The sequence below is a fragment of the Sinocyclocheilus grahami genome, unplaced genomic scaffold (assembly GCF_001515645.1).
Source record: "Sinocyclocheilus grahami isolate Dianchi unplaced genomic scaffold, SAMN03320097.WGS_v1.1 scaffold830.1, whole genome shotgun sequence".
NCBI lineage: Eukaryota > Metazoa > Chordata > Actinopteri > Cypriniformes > Cyprinidae > Sinocyclocheilus > Sinocyclocheilus grahami.
Window position 1 is genome coordinate 521,583 of NW_015506009.1, and position 14,111 is coordinate 535,693.

General features: G+C 39.4%; 1 protein-coding gene across 1 annotated transcript; it reads right to left on the bottom strand.

The window, feature by feature from the left end:
- Window positions 1-8,196: 8,196 nt before the first annotated feature.
- Window positions 8,197-11,749, bottom strand: LOC107562627 (transcription factor MafB). Its single transcript, XM_016247297.1, has one exon. The coding sequence runs from the start codon at window positions 11,360-11,362 to the stop codon at window positions 10,190-10,192; it is 1,173 nt and encodes a 390-aa protein (XP_016102783.1). The 5' UTR covers window positions 11,363-11,749; the 3' UTR covers window positions 8,197-10,189.
- Between the last annotated feature and the right edge of the window lie 2,362 nt (window positions 11,750-14,111).

Here is a 14,111-nt window from a genome sequence, read left to right on the forward strand (position 1 = left end):
GATCGCAGACTTATAAGTACATTACTGCCACCTATCTCTCAAATGGACCATTGACACTCTATCTACAATCTCAATTAGGCGTGTCAATGGTCCATTTGAGAGATAGGTGGCGGTAATAAGACTAAGCTAAGAAGAAGACGCGTCACGCGCCGGCTGTCGAGGACGTGCTCAGGACAGTTCAGACACTGCAGTGCATCAGACGTAAAAAATATTATAAATACTGTTCAGTTTCTTGGACAGACCGATCGTTTCGTGTCTTAAGAACTCAACGTATCGTCACAAGCCGCAGGGTTTAATTTGGTTTTATTTGTGAATGTTTTTTGACTCTCAAAGCCGTGATTCCCATCCACTTCCATTATATGACTGACAGACTGCAACGGTTTGAGTTAAAACTATTTGCTTGTGTTCTACTGAAGAAACAAAGTCACCTACATCTTGGATGCCCTGGGGGTAAGCAGATAAACATCACATTTTCATTTTTGGGTGAACTATCCCTTTAACTACACCGTAAAATCAGCATCAGGAGGCGGCTCACTAGTCACTATTCATTTGCACACATTTAAACTCTGCTTACAATGTAAGATTAGCTGCGAATGGTTGTTGTTAGTCATGTCAAATCAAAACTTTATTTTCCCTTTTGCCTAATTCCAAATTATCCTCATGCAAGCACAACTGAAGTCACATGACCCACAACCACTTGACACAACCCCAATACATCAGCTAGAGACAGAATTGATTGACCAGTTGGTGCCATTGCATCACTTTAGAGAGTAGGATTTCAGAATGGATAAAGGGATTCCAAAGTACATTGCATTGCACTGTTGTTGTTTTCAGATTTTGTTGCTAAGTAAACTTTGTCACAAGTTTAAAATGTACCATGTCACAAATACAAATGTGTCCTGATCTAGAAAGCTGGTAGCTGTTGATGGATTTATTTGGTGCAGTTTTTCTTTTTCAGGTGTGTAATGCTGCATACAGCATGTGTTGGTCGGAACGCTGCTGTACTTCTGACTCCTGTTAACTGTCTCCGCATCTGCACATTTGAGACCAATGCTGTGGGTGGGCTGCGGGACTTAGTAGTTTGAAAAATCTACTTTTCATAATCCTCCAAAATAGCATAATCGCTTAAATCTTTCCCCCATGTAATCACAATCTGCTCAAACTTCATGTGCAATTCAGGTCAATCCCGCTTGCCCTGGCTACTGAACACATATTGAGGCTGAGCTCAGTTCATGACTCAGATTATTGTTTACACAGACATCCATGATCATGAGGGCGTTCTGCTCTGCTATAAGTGCTAGTAGGTTTCAGCTCAAATTAGCCAAACTAACGGGCAAATGCTGGTTAAAATGGTTAAGATGACTGTCAGTTTATTCAGAAGTACTTTATTAACCAGAGCTGTGTAGATTACTTATAAATTGTAGTCTGTTACTGACTACAGATTACATGATACAGATTACATAATTACTCATTTTAGGTAATGTATTCTGACTACTTTTATAGATTACTTTTTTTTATCAAACTTGTTTTAAACCTAGCATTAAATGTACCATACTGATATAAAAAAAGAGAGAAAAAATATATTCAATTTTTTATGTCAATATCATAAAATGCATTAAACATTACATTAGTGAGTTAATAGAGTGAATAGTGAATAGTACGTTTATAAAGATCTAATTAATTAAATCATAAAAAATGTAAGTAAAAATAATTTAAACACTTGAACACAAAAAAATATAAATATTTTATTTATTTACCTGCATGTGACCATGAACTGACATCAGAGAACATGCGAATGTGTAGTTAAATGATTGAAATATTAGCTTTCTCGGATATATTTCAAGTAAATATTTTATTTTAAGGGGTTTGGCTGACAAATAAATTTGGAAATCCCTGCATTATATGAACAAACATTCATAAACATGAAAATGACAATGACATTCCAATATAAACATTCCAAGTCTTCCTAGTTTGAAATATTTTAGTCCAGACTTCCAGAATGTAATATACTGTAATTAAGGGCACTTAAATTTTGGAACGTGATTACGTAATCCAGATTACAGGTAATCAGTTACTACCCAGTTACTAACCAAATAGGAATAATATCAAAAGTCAGTTAAACATTTTGTAAAAGTTTGGCCTGGGGGGCGTCTTGTGCCAAGCAGATTGGATTTTGTGCTATGAGAGCCAATGTTTCTAATTATTTTCCTTAAAGGGGTCATGTGATGCGATTTCAAGTTTCCCTTTCTCTTTGGAGTGTTACAAGCTGTTTTTGAATAGATAAGATCCCTAAAGTTGCAAAGACTAAAGTCTCAAACCCAAAGAGATATTCTTTATAAAAGTTAAGACTTGTCCACGCCCCCCTAAAACGCCCACATGTCTACGTCACAATGTGGGAAGATTTGCATAACACCGCCCAAATGTTCACGCAAAGAAAGAAGGCGTAACTTTTTTTCTCGCTGTAGTATTGTTGCTGCCGCCATGTCATAAAGACGCTGTGTTTCGTTGTGAAAGCAAAATTACTTTGTTTGGTCTTCCACAAATGGACACGACTAGAAATCAGTGGTTAAGTTGTATTTACAACACTGTTCCAGAACACTTCAACCCAAATATTCAGATGTGTGCAGCGCATTTTATGGAGGACCGTTTCCTGATCCTGGGAGAGTAGACTACAATGCCGGCTGTTCTGACTCACAGACTGTAAGTACGTTTTTTATATTTAAAGGATTTGCCAATGACGATTCAAACGCGAGTTTTGGGCAGTGTAGAGTAGCGCTTGTTGTTTGTTGTTTCTCCGATCACAAATGCAGACATGGTTTTATGTTTACGCGGCGCGATGCAACGCAACGCGTAAAAAGACAGTATAAATCATTATAATCCATAATTATGCCCCCACTGGATGCAGCAAATGCCTCGTTTATAATGGGTTTATAATGGGTTTTAATGTTTTTGTCTCGTCGCTCCGGCCGGACAGGGCATCAACAGTAACATGAGGGGCGTAGCATTTCCGTCACACACTTGAGGTATTCGGCCAATCACAACACACTGGATAGCTGGCCAATCACAGCACACCTCGCTTTTCAGACCGATGAGCTTTGTAAATATCGATGCGTTTCAGAAAGGCGGTGGAAAAATAATGTTTTTTTTTTTACTTTAAACCACATAAACACATTTCATTACACCAACTACACAAAATAATGTTCCTTTTAGGAGCATCATATGACCCCTTTAATAACACTTTGGCTGATGAATCATCATCCTGTACATATAATTTTTTTTACAATTTATAAGGAAATGCACATTGTTCTTAAGGGGGACTTCACATGAATTATTTTTTAAATAAGCTTAAAAATGCATAAAATTTATATTAAAAAAGGACCAATGTCTTAAATACATAATACGTAATAATATTTCCTGTTATTATACAACAATTGTGGCGTTTTGTCAGTGATCTTTCTGCAGGTAACATTGTTACACCTGTAGGTGCGTCTGTGTATCAATGAATCATTTACTCAAACAAATTTGTTCAAAACACATACTCATTCAAGAACAAAACACCACGAGTGAATGAAGCATTCTGCTTTGACTTCAAAACGATTTGTATTGATGGAACACAAACAGACAGATCTCTGTAAATGAAATATCTAAACTGTATGACACATGGCAGATAATGTTCTGACACCAGAAACTGAAAACCGTCAGGAAATCCTAACAACACTCTCCCTCGTCCTTATCTCTTTCTTTAGTTGGTCTTGAAGCTTTGCACCTCCAAAACACTTGCAGATGTTGATGGCGATGAGCATGTTTCCCTGTAACACAAAACCTCAAACACAAACACATGCAGCAAACTAGTGTGAAAGGAGACAGCGAGGGTGAAACCTTCATCAGCACGAAGTGCATAAAGCAGATCATTACACATTGTATCCCCCCCCCCCCCCCCCAAAAAAAACTAGCAGAAAGATTTACTTCAGAATGAATGAATGAATGTGGATCAGTTAATAAATCAGTCAAATCCAAATTCAAATAAGTACCTCAACGATTATTAAGTCTATCAGTTTTATCATATAATTCTAGAACATACACTCAAAAGTTGAAATTTACATTAGTTCAACATTTAAATGATTCATTATTTATTCAATTAGATTTTCAGTTTTATGGTAGCTAAATTAAACATTAAACATTAATATCTGATCTGATAATCAATAACTTCATCTAGCACAGCTGTATATTCACTCTGTTGTGAGTTACAGTATATCTCTGAAATAATTCATACTTATTACTTCTGGAAAATAATAACAATCTGACCAAAGTCAAATCACAGTTTCCTCTCATTTCTTCAGAGTCGTCTGCAGAACACATCACTGTGCTGTAATTTAAATGACATACAGAATAACTGCAATATGAATTTTATGCCAAATATCAAAACTGTGACTGGTGATATTACATCTGAAGGCCAGAATTAAAGCTCCAAATGGTATTTCCTGGTTTTAAAAAAATGGCTAAGAATGAAAACCTAGTGGTAAATGCAAGGTGAAGAAGAAGAAAGCTTGAGACATTTGGGGCTTAAGACCTGGAGGCTCAGGCCTGGCATCACTCATGCTTATGCCAGAGAGGAACTTTCTCCCGGAATGTGGAAAATTTCAGTTTTCCTGAGATGAATGTCTGGTCTTCCTGTAAAAGTAGCTTTCCTGGAAAACTGCTGGAGTCATGGCTTCACACACTGGAAGTATGCATGTACGCACACGTCACTTTATAGACTTTGATGTTGTCAAAATAGACTGAATGTGAAAACATAATGTTCATGTTGTCCAGATGTAAACCTGAGAGTGCAATTAGCAAACAGCTTGAAATGTGTCAATGGTTATTGGTTTATATATTATATAAATGCCTGTTTTTAAACGTGCAGGGAAGTCTGTAAATTGCTAAATGAGAGGAAGTGTACCGGATGCCACTGAGGTAAATATTGTAGTTCATGCAGATGACGAATGAGAATATAAATAGAATTTGAAAAGTGGTTAGACACCAAGATTAGGTTTTAAACAGCGTTAAGATACCAAGACACTAGAAATTGCACAGTTGAATACTGCTGCTCATGTTTTTTTTTCAATTATGCATCCACCTCACTTGAAATTCAGGGATTGCAGTTTTAATGTCATGTGACATTTTTATATGCATTGTATTTCTTTTTTTCAGTGAAGTTGGAAAGGAAATGAGTCTCATGAGGAGGCCAGATTTATTGTGAGATGCTATACATGTAATCAAAAGGTGAGTTTACACTGAGATGCAATGATATCAGAACAACTTGCCAAAATGTAGCCTTAAAGTTTGTGCAATTGACAATTGTTATTATTATATTTATATATTAAAATGTTAAAGCCGTAGTATTTTAATATGTCAGAGCTGGAGACATTTTTTTTTCTAAACTGTTGAACTGCACCCATTACATGTTTGCTGCCTTTAAATAATTTCTAGAGGTTAAGTTGGGAGATTAGAAGTGAGGCAACAGTTTTGAGAAGAGCAAACACACACACAGGGGAATACTGCCCACTGAACTGAAACCAGAGCAGCCATTCATTTACTAATTTTGCATATGCACATGATTATCCAAACTAAGACAATCAGAATAAGACATTTCCATGTAAACAGCATGTGATTACCTTAAATTCAATGTTCTATTTGGAATATTTTTTTGACCCATACTGTCAGGAGGTGATATGACTTTCTGAGCGACATATAATAGCCCTGTGAAGCGAAACTGATATATAAATATTTGAAATATAAGACAGGGCAAAAGTGGTGAATGTTGTTGCTTCAGTGTTAAGCTTGAGCTTCTCCTTGGAGAGAGGACGAATAGTGAAGCTCTTCTGATAGCAGCATAGACTCGCAGTCTGAGGAGAGGTTTTGCCTGAGGTCTTCTCTGCAGATACACTATGACAGATATTGTATGCTGTTATGAGTTGGGGTGGTAGAATGCATATTATTCTCTTCGTTTGTAATGCTGTGCAAATCTGTGTGTGTCCTATGTGATCTGATTGCATGACTGTTGATATGCATGCCGCCAGTACATTAATATTCTGTGTGTGTTTCTCTCAGTCTTTGGTTACAGACTTTTGTGTGCATGCATGTTGTAGCTGCGTGTATACACCTGTTCTACATAAGTACTTAAAAGTCATGTCAATAACACTCAGGTCTCAGGGCTTTCAATACGCCAATGCATTTCCCTTTCTATCATTCTTATACCTTTCTACTTTTACTTTTTTTTTACCTTTTTCAACCTTTTTTCTTTGCATACAGTATCTTTGCGCAAAGAGACAGAGGAATATATAATACAAAATAAATAAAAAACTCAAGAACCCACTCTACCGTGTACAGAAGATGCTAACGATTAGAATCAATAACAATTTGTGAGCTTATTGAACAAAAGCAACAGTGAGTGTAATTGATTTTTTTCCATTTGACACTAAAATTTCATAATAATTGAACATTTAATCCTAAAGAGAATGTAAAAGGTTGGCCTATGCATGTTCCTTTTTTTTACTGCACAATTATCTCTGTCAATATTTACAACAGTGAAATATAATTGCAGCAGATTTGAATTGATATTCTTATAAGATGGCTCAACTATTAACACATGAGTGCAGAGTAGCACAGTAAATAAAATGAAAGAATTAGATAAAAACTACTTTGCATTGCATGTCTTCAATGACTACAGTCAGAAATGCTATTATTATTATTATTATTATTATTGTGAGTGGGCAATAATGTGGTCTTTCATATAGGTTGTTGTAGGAGTTGCTCTTGGCTCAGTGAGGCATCTGGCTCGGGCCTCGCTACTTTCGCCCTGTCCTTGAGATTGTGCAGACACATGGCAGATAATGTTCTGACACCAGAAACTGAAAACCGTCAGGAAATCCTAACAACACTCTCCCTCGTCCTTCTCTCATGCTCTGTAGAAGAGCGGCAAAGCTCTCTAAACAGGTTTAACTTACTGTAAAGACTCTGCCATAGCTGTGCGATAGTTGCACTCACAGCTTAAAGCATCTGTTCATCCATTTCTGAATCCTCCTCATCACGGAATGATGTTAGTTTAGAAATTAGACATGTCTAATTGGATAAGAACTTTCTTCAGTGTTTTTTTTTGTGATGTTGTGTAATTAGTGCATCAGGGCTATATACTGTCACAAGACCAATTTGAGTCAAAAGTCCAATTACACAAGTGCCTGTTTCCTTATGCGGTGGGTTTGTAAACACCCAATTTAAAAACTGTTTTAAATGAGAATATTTTGTGTGAATTCTGAATTCCAACCTAAAATTACAGTATCATCATATGCTAACTATATAGCTGTCACTATAAAGTATAGTTTGACAGCTAGTCCTGGTCTCCGCTAATTACACATTATTTACCGTTTACTATTTACCTATATAGTGTAGTATTGTTTAGAATTTCAATAGTATTTTTGTCCTAAAACCGCATGCGCCTAATTTTATATATATAAATACTACCAAAATATCCACACTAGTCATTAAATTAGTTTGAAATATGAAAACGTTTGCTGTATCGGGTGTCGGAAGGGTTAATTGTTCTGTTCCCACAGTCTGGGCTTCGAGCGCAAGGTCAAAGATCTCATTTTACCGAGCGCACGTGCGTGCTGGATTTTTGCTGGAGTCAGCACGCGAGGCGCTGCAAACCTGCAGGTCGCACTAAAACTAAAGGCCTAAACACACAGAGCTTCTGCTTTTAGCTTTCTTTCTTTCTTTCTTTCGTTTTTTCTTTTCTTCTTCCTTAACGTCCTTCAATATATTGCATAGCCTATTTAAATAACGCACAATAAATTAATGGTAAGTATTCAACCTCTGAAAAAGAAGTGTTCTTTTTTTTTTCTTATAAAGTGTGTGTGCCTCTACACACACACACACACACACATAAGTTAAGTTTAATTCTCAAATACTGATTAATAATAAGAGGGCATTTCTGTATGTGGGTCGTTTTATCTCAAAGTTCAGCGAGAGACAGTCTGCAGGACAACACCCGCTCAAACAACCCCACGGGAAATATCGTTCCTCAGTCGAATTTTTAATAAAGGTTGATTGATGACTAATTGATTACTGGATTCCAGTGATGCGTGATAACAATGCGGCATACAGTAAACCGAAATGTTGCGTAACTTTGACAGACACAGGAATTGACACATAAAATGAGTGGCTAAGAAATCAATGCCATTTCACGGACTTTAATAAGCAAAATAAGAAACCATTTCTTCCAAAAACAGCAAAAACGAAACAGAAACCAGCCTGAATGGAACAGTCCGAATTGAACTCTATTCTTTTTCTTTTTTTCCATTTATATAAACAGATTTGAAAATTGATCCCCTCATAATACATGAAATTAACAAACAAAACAACAACCCGCTGCTGCAGTTTACATTTGATTTCAACACAGTTGAATCAGTAATAAACCAAAAAGATTGTTAAATGCATGACTTCTTAACAATATTTCTTAGATGCAAGCACCATGCTTATTCAATATGATCTGACGGTTTGTTAATTTAATCATTAAAATAAAAACTATGCATCTGGCCAGCAGAACCAGAATCTCGACATCATAATAAAACAAACAAACGAAATGAAAACAAAAAAAATCATAATAAACAGAACAATAACATGAGACATATAATTTTCATTTTGAGATTATGCAGAACCTGAATCCCTTATTTTTTTACTGACCGGCAGAAAAAAAAAATAAAGGAAAACATTTAACATTGATCATTGAAACTCTCCATTGAAATACATGCGTAGTTTTCATGTTAAGCAATAATACACAAACCCCTGATTTAGGAAGCCTACACCCTCGAGCTGGATTATAATAACTAGAGTTTGAAATGTTGGTTTATAAAACTGGCAGCTCATATAGCTCAAAAAAATATTGATGAAAGTGTGCCCATTCGTTGAAATCCTATCCATCAAAAAAAGATACGACCTATACGTATTGCTTATATTATAGAATAGCAATAGATTATGCAACAGCTTGCATGAAGAAGAAGAAGAAGAAGAAAAAGAAAAATAAGAAGAAGAAACACACACACACACACACACACACACTTGTGTCTGAGTACAACTAGACGTGAGACTATGAGCACCAGTTCAAATGAAAGGCGTGCTTTAAATTCACCTATGACTAAAAGTACGTGTGCGGCATGTTTCCTTAAAGGCGGTTTCTGCTAAAACAAAGAAACAATCAAAAAGTCGAAATGAAAACTGCCAATGCCTAAATCATTACCCCAGAAAGTGCGCTTCTTTGACAAAGTTTGCTTGCTTTAAATGCAACTCCAAATGCCCGTTACTGGAAATCCATTCCCAAAACATGAAACAAATCATAAAAGTTGGAAAACAATCAGCTCTTCGATATCGGTTTGTAGGTTTGCTGTTGCATATATTTACAAGTCCAAATGAACCCATACAATGAGCGACCGGAGAGCCAGTCTCATATCCCCAACAAAAGAGCTTAAGATCAAAAACATGCTCTTTATGATACATAATGAATAGAAAGAAAGAAAGAAAGAAAGAAAGAAGTGTATAAAATAGAAATTATTACCATACATGTCCAGCATGCAGGATTAATATCTTAATGCAGATTTATGTGTTTGTTTTTGTCGTTTTTTTCATTTTCTTTTTAATATATAACTATATATAACCAAGCAGGCAATAAACCAATGAGATGTTGCATAAAGTTCCCCCTGTCGCCTCACTCGGGCGGGTTACGCAGGAGAAGAAAGGGAGGTTTTGCATATTGTGGCGCTCTCAACTTTTCTGGCCAAGTGGGAAAAAAAAGTCCAAAGCTTCTCTCCCCTCTCAGCACAATTTTTTTTTTCCTTTTCTTTTTCCTGAACAACCGAGAACAAACCAGATGATGGAAAGAAGGTTTTATCTGAAGTTATCCTAAGTACAAAAGCCAGTTCTTCTTCTCTTTTCTTTTGTTGTGAGATCTCTAAGAAAGGGGTAAAAGTAGCTACTACAAGCAACTAAACTACAGTCCCAGAAAACATTCTAACATGTTCTTCGCATTTCAGTTGCCAAATTCGGTGGCGATGATTACATATGAGATTATTATTTCTTGTGGATTATTCTTCTACTGTGAGTACTGCTGTTATCTGAATGAGCGCAGAGTCTCTCAGGCATAGGAAACACACACTCACATGAAGAACTCTGGAGAGGACGGGTTGTCGCTCGTGGATCCTGCCTCGCGGAACCCGTTCGCTCCGCTCAGTTTCTCGCACTTGAGTTTGTAGGCGTCTCTCTCTCGGGCCAGCCGGTTGATCTCTTGCTTGAGCTGCTCTACCTGGTTGATGAGATGCGTCTTCTCGTTCTCCAGCACGTGCTTCTGCTGTACGCGCTTGAAGCGGCACGACTGCGCGTAGCCCCGGTTCTTCAGGGTCCGGCGTTTCTGCTTCAGGCGGATCACATCGTCCTTGGTGAAGCCCCGCAGGTGTCGGTTGAGCTCCCGTACGGTCATGGACACCAGCTGGTCGTCGGAGAAGCGGTCCTCCACGCTCAGGCCGCCCCCCGCGCCGTGGTGACCCTGCTGGCCGGGGTGGTGGTGGTGGTGACGGTGGTGGAGCTGCTGGTGGGACCCGGGCGAGGTAGGAGAAGGGCTGTCGGGGTCCTGACTGTGGTGGTGGTGGTGGTGATGGTGGTGGTGGCCGTGGGCGCCGGGGTGACTTTGCAGGTCGTCGGGGTGATGGGGGATCGCGCCGTATTGGTGTTGGTGGTGCTGCTGCTGTTGCTGCGCGTGGCCGTGGTGGTGATGCGCGCCCCTGTATCCCTCAAAGCCTCCTGCTTGCAACTGCTGCTGCACATGAGGGGGCGGAGGGTGCCCGTGGGCCGTGGCACCGATCAGAGCCTCCACCGCGTCTTCGGGCGTCAGGCTTAACGTCTGCGGGTCGATCTGCTGCGGGTACGCGCCGCTGGGCATCCAGTACAGCTCCTCCAGATGGTTCTTCTGCTCCGTGGGGCTGAAGCTCGGAGAGGACGGCACGGAGCTGCACGGGGTGCTGATTGGAGTGGAGGACACGGAGCCCTGCGGCTGGAGGCGATTGCACTGCCGTATATTGGAGCGGTCGAGCGCCGCCAAGGCCTCTTTCTTCACCTCGAATTTCATCAAATCAAAGTCATTGACATATTCCAACGCCAGCGGGCTGGTGGGCAGCTCGGGCCCCATGGCGAGATCGCCGCTCATTGTGTCCCTGTTCTTCAGCAAAGTGTTTACCAGCGTCGCAAAACTCGACTTTTGCTTTTCTTCCCCCTCTTTGCGCATGCAGTTTTCTGGATGGGTCTCCGAACGCGACGCGCTCGAGCGCTGGAGCATGCGGAGTCGCTCGAAATGTTCAAACGGGAGAAAGCGGGGAAAAAACAACTTTCTGGACTAATGCACTGCAAAAGACATTTGCCTCATATGGACGCACAGAGCTCGACAGCTGCAGTCTTTGGACAGTTCTGGAGAAAGTCAAGTCTCTCGCGCGCGTCCCGTCTCCACACTTAGAACTCAACACATTAAATAAAAGACAAAAATGAGTACCGGACAAGGGCTCCCGTCCCGATCCCGGATACTCCAAATGATGTCCTTAAGCCAGTGAAGCAGCGCTGAGGTGGATGGGTGCTGTGTTTGTCCAGCTCTGCACCGCAGAGTTCAGCTCGCACTCACTCCTGAGTATTCAGACTGTAGCAGGACGCCAGAGCCCTCTGCGCAGTTATAGTCTACGCGCGCGTGACGTCAGGGGATCCTGGCGACCAATCAGATCTGGATAATTAGCATAATGATCGTTGTTTGTGTGTTGTCAGCCGAAGAAAGGGAGAGTGGTATTTCGTGTATTGACTGATATGCGCATTTAACGAGAAGCCGTTTGTTCTGTACTACATACAAAGTACAACATACTGCAACTGGGCATATTTTCAAAACGTCACATTCTTATGAAAAGCCCATTTATGCTCTTGCATCGAGATATGCTATTTATAGTTGAATTTTAAACAACATATGGACTCCAGATTCATTTCACCGGACATTTAAAACGAAAGCAAGCTCTCGAGATGGTTTGTGAAAGTGTTTTGTTTTGAAAAGCTATTAGTCTGTGACATGCAACAGCAGGTTGTTACATCAGCCAACATTTGCGTAACACTTCTTCACAACTGTCGGTAAATCACAAGAATAATTAAGCCTTTATCCACTGTGACACAATTACGCAATTAAACAAACGTGTACGTTTTCACGTGATTTAAAATAACATAATTTTTCTATAAAACAAATATATATATATATGATGGCGATGATGGTGTTTTGCGTGAATGAGGACGCCCGGGACCCACCAGGTGTATGTTTTATTGCGACATTTATTAACTCTTGAATTTTCATCAAGACAAGCTGGAGTGAAAGGCTGCTATTGCGCTTCGGGTGACGCTAGATTCACGAAAACTCACCCGACGCTGCCCTCCTGTGGCTGCTCGTGCTCCCGCTAGTCATTAAGTAGGGCGATACGACTATACGATGGAAGACTATGAGTGATTTTATCTGTGAATGAATTGTAAGAATATTTTGCATATCTGGTATCTTAAAAGTTGACCCCTAAAACGGTTGTCTTCGCGTAAAAGACGCATTGTGCATCAACGAGCGTTTTGACTAAATCTTTCATAACAGGCATGGTTACATCGCTGTTGATTATTTTTGATTATTGATTATTTTTGTTATGCACAAGTCATATACACAAACACATTAAGTATTTATTAAAACTGCTTAAATATAGGCGATTTCAGTAAGTATATTATCAATAACCTTATAGTAAAGGCTTATTGTTTGTATTCCTATTTCATAGACTTATTCCATATTTACATGGCATCCTTCCCTTATTTTTCCCTGTTTGACTCTTGACGCAGAATGCATTTTACGATTTGCCTTTTAATATTATGTCGTGCCGTCTTTGATCAGGTAGGCTCTTATTAGAATTAACTTTAAGAAATGATCCTGCTAAAAATGACCGATACGATCAGTCCGGTCAGTTTATTCAGCAGAATAAGCAGTGCACCAAAAAATATGTTTACTTTGTTTAACCCTCACTTACCAATACTTACGTATCCCTTCACATTTAATATATTTATTTTTATTTGAATATATAACTATTTAATGTGTAGTATTATTTGCATTAATTAATTTGTCCTTTCTTTTCGTCGGCCATTGCGAGATTTACTTACCCACCTCACGACAACTGTTCATTCGTTCATCGAAGTTTATGCAAACCCCTAAAAGCCAGATACCACACTGCGGCACTCCAAAGATCATCAATCAGTCGAGGAAACCTGTGCAGTCTGCCGGTACCGGGCCCCATCACGCGGCACCGGGCCCGTATTCTCTCAGACTCGCCGCTACTGGTTTTTCTCTCTCTAATGGAGACGAGATGCTGAAAAACTCTCATGTCAGCAGCATATTGGTGGTTAATGATCTATTAAGTGATCCTCTTGCTTATGGACAGCGGGGAAAGTGTTGATGCACGCTTATTTGGCCTAATGAGATTCCCATCCTACGATTTTTAGGAATGAATAAGAGAAATAAAACCAGCTCGGTGCAGTTGTCAAAGGGAGACGTTGTGGACCGCATGCCGGTGAACGTCCCAGGCCTCAGGCTTGGAAAGGATGCCGGTTTTGGCTACTTAAAAAAAAAAAACAATTTAACCGCTCATAAGGACATAGGACATTCATCCGTGGACATTAAGATAGGTATGGCATATTTAAATATTGAAGATCTTATTGTAACTCATGATTGCATTTGTGCACGTGTGATGACAAGCCTCGTCGAGTGCACTTGTGTTGTTTTTAGCTTATAACAGTGCAGAAGACTTTTGGGGGAAATGCAGATTTAATATTAAATGCGCGCGCGCTTATGGGGGAAAGAGGGTGAGAGAGACAGACAGACAGACAGAGAGTATTCTGGTTTCCTCTGCATCCTCCTCTTGGGACACACGCAGGTGATGGGCGGTTGCGAAAGGCTTGTGCTCTGCTTTCCAGAAGAGTATAGTGGAAAACAGAATGCATCATCTATTATGAGAGCTGGTTATCAATATGTAACAGAC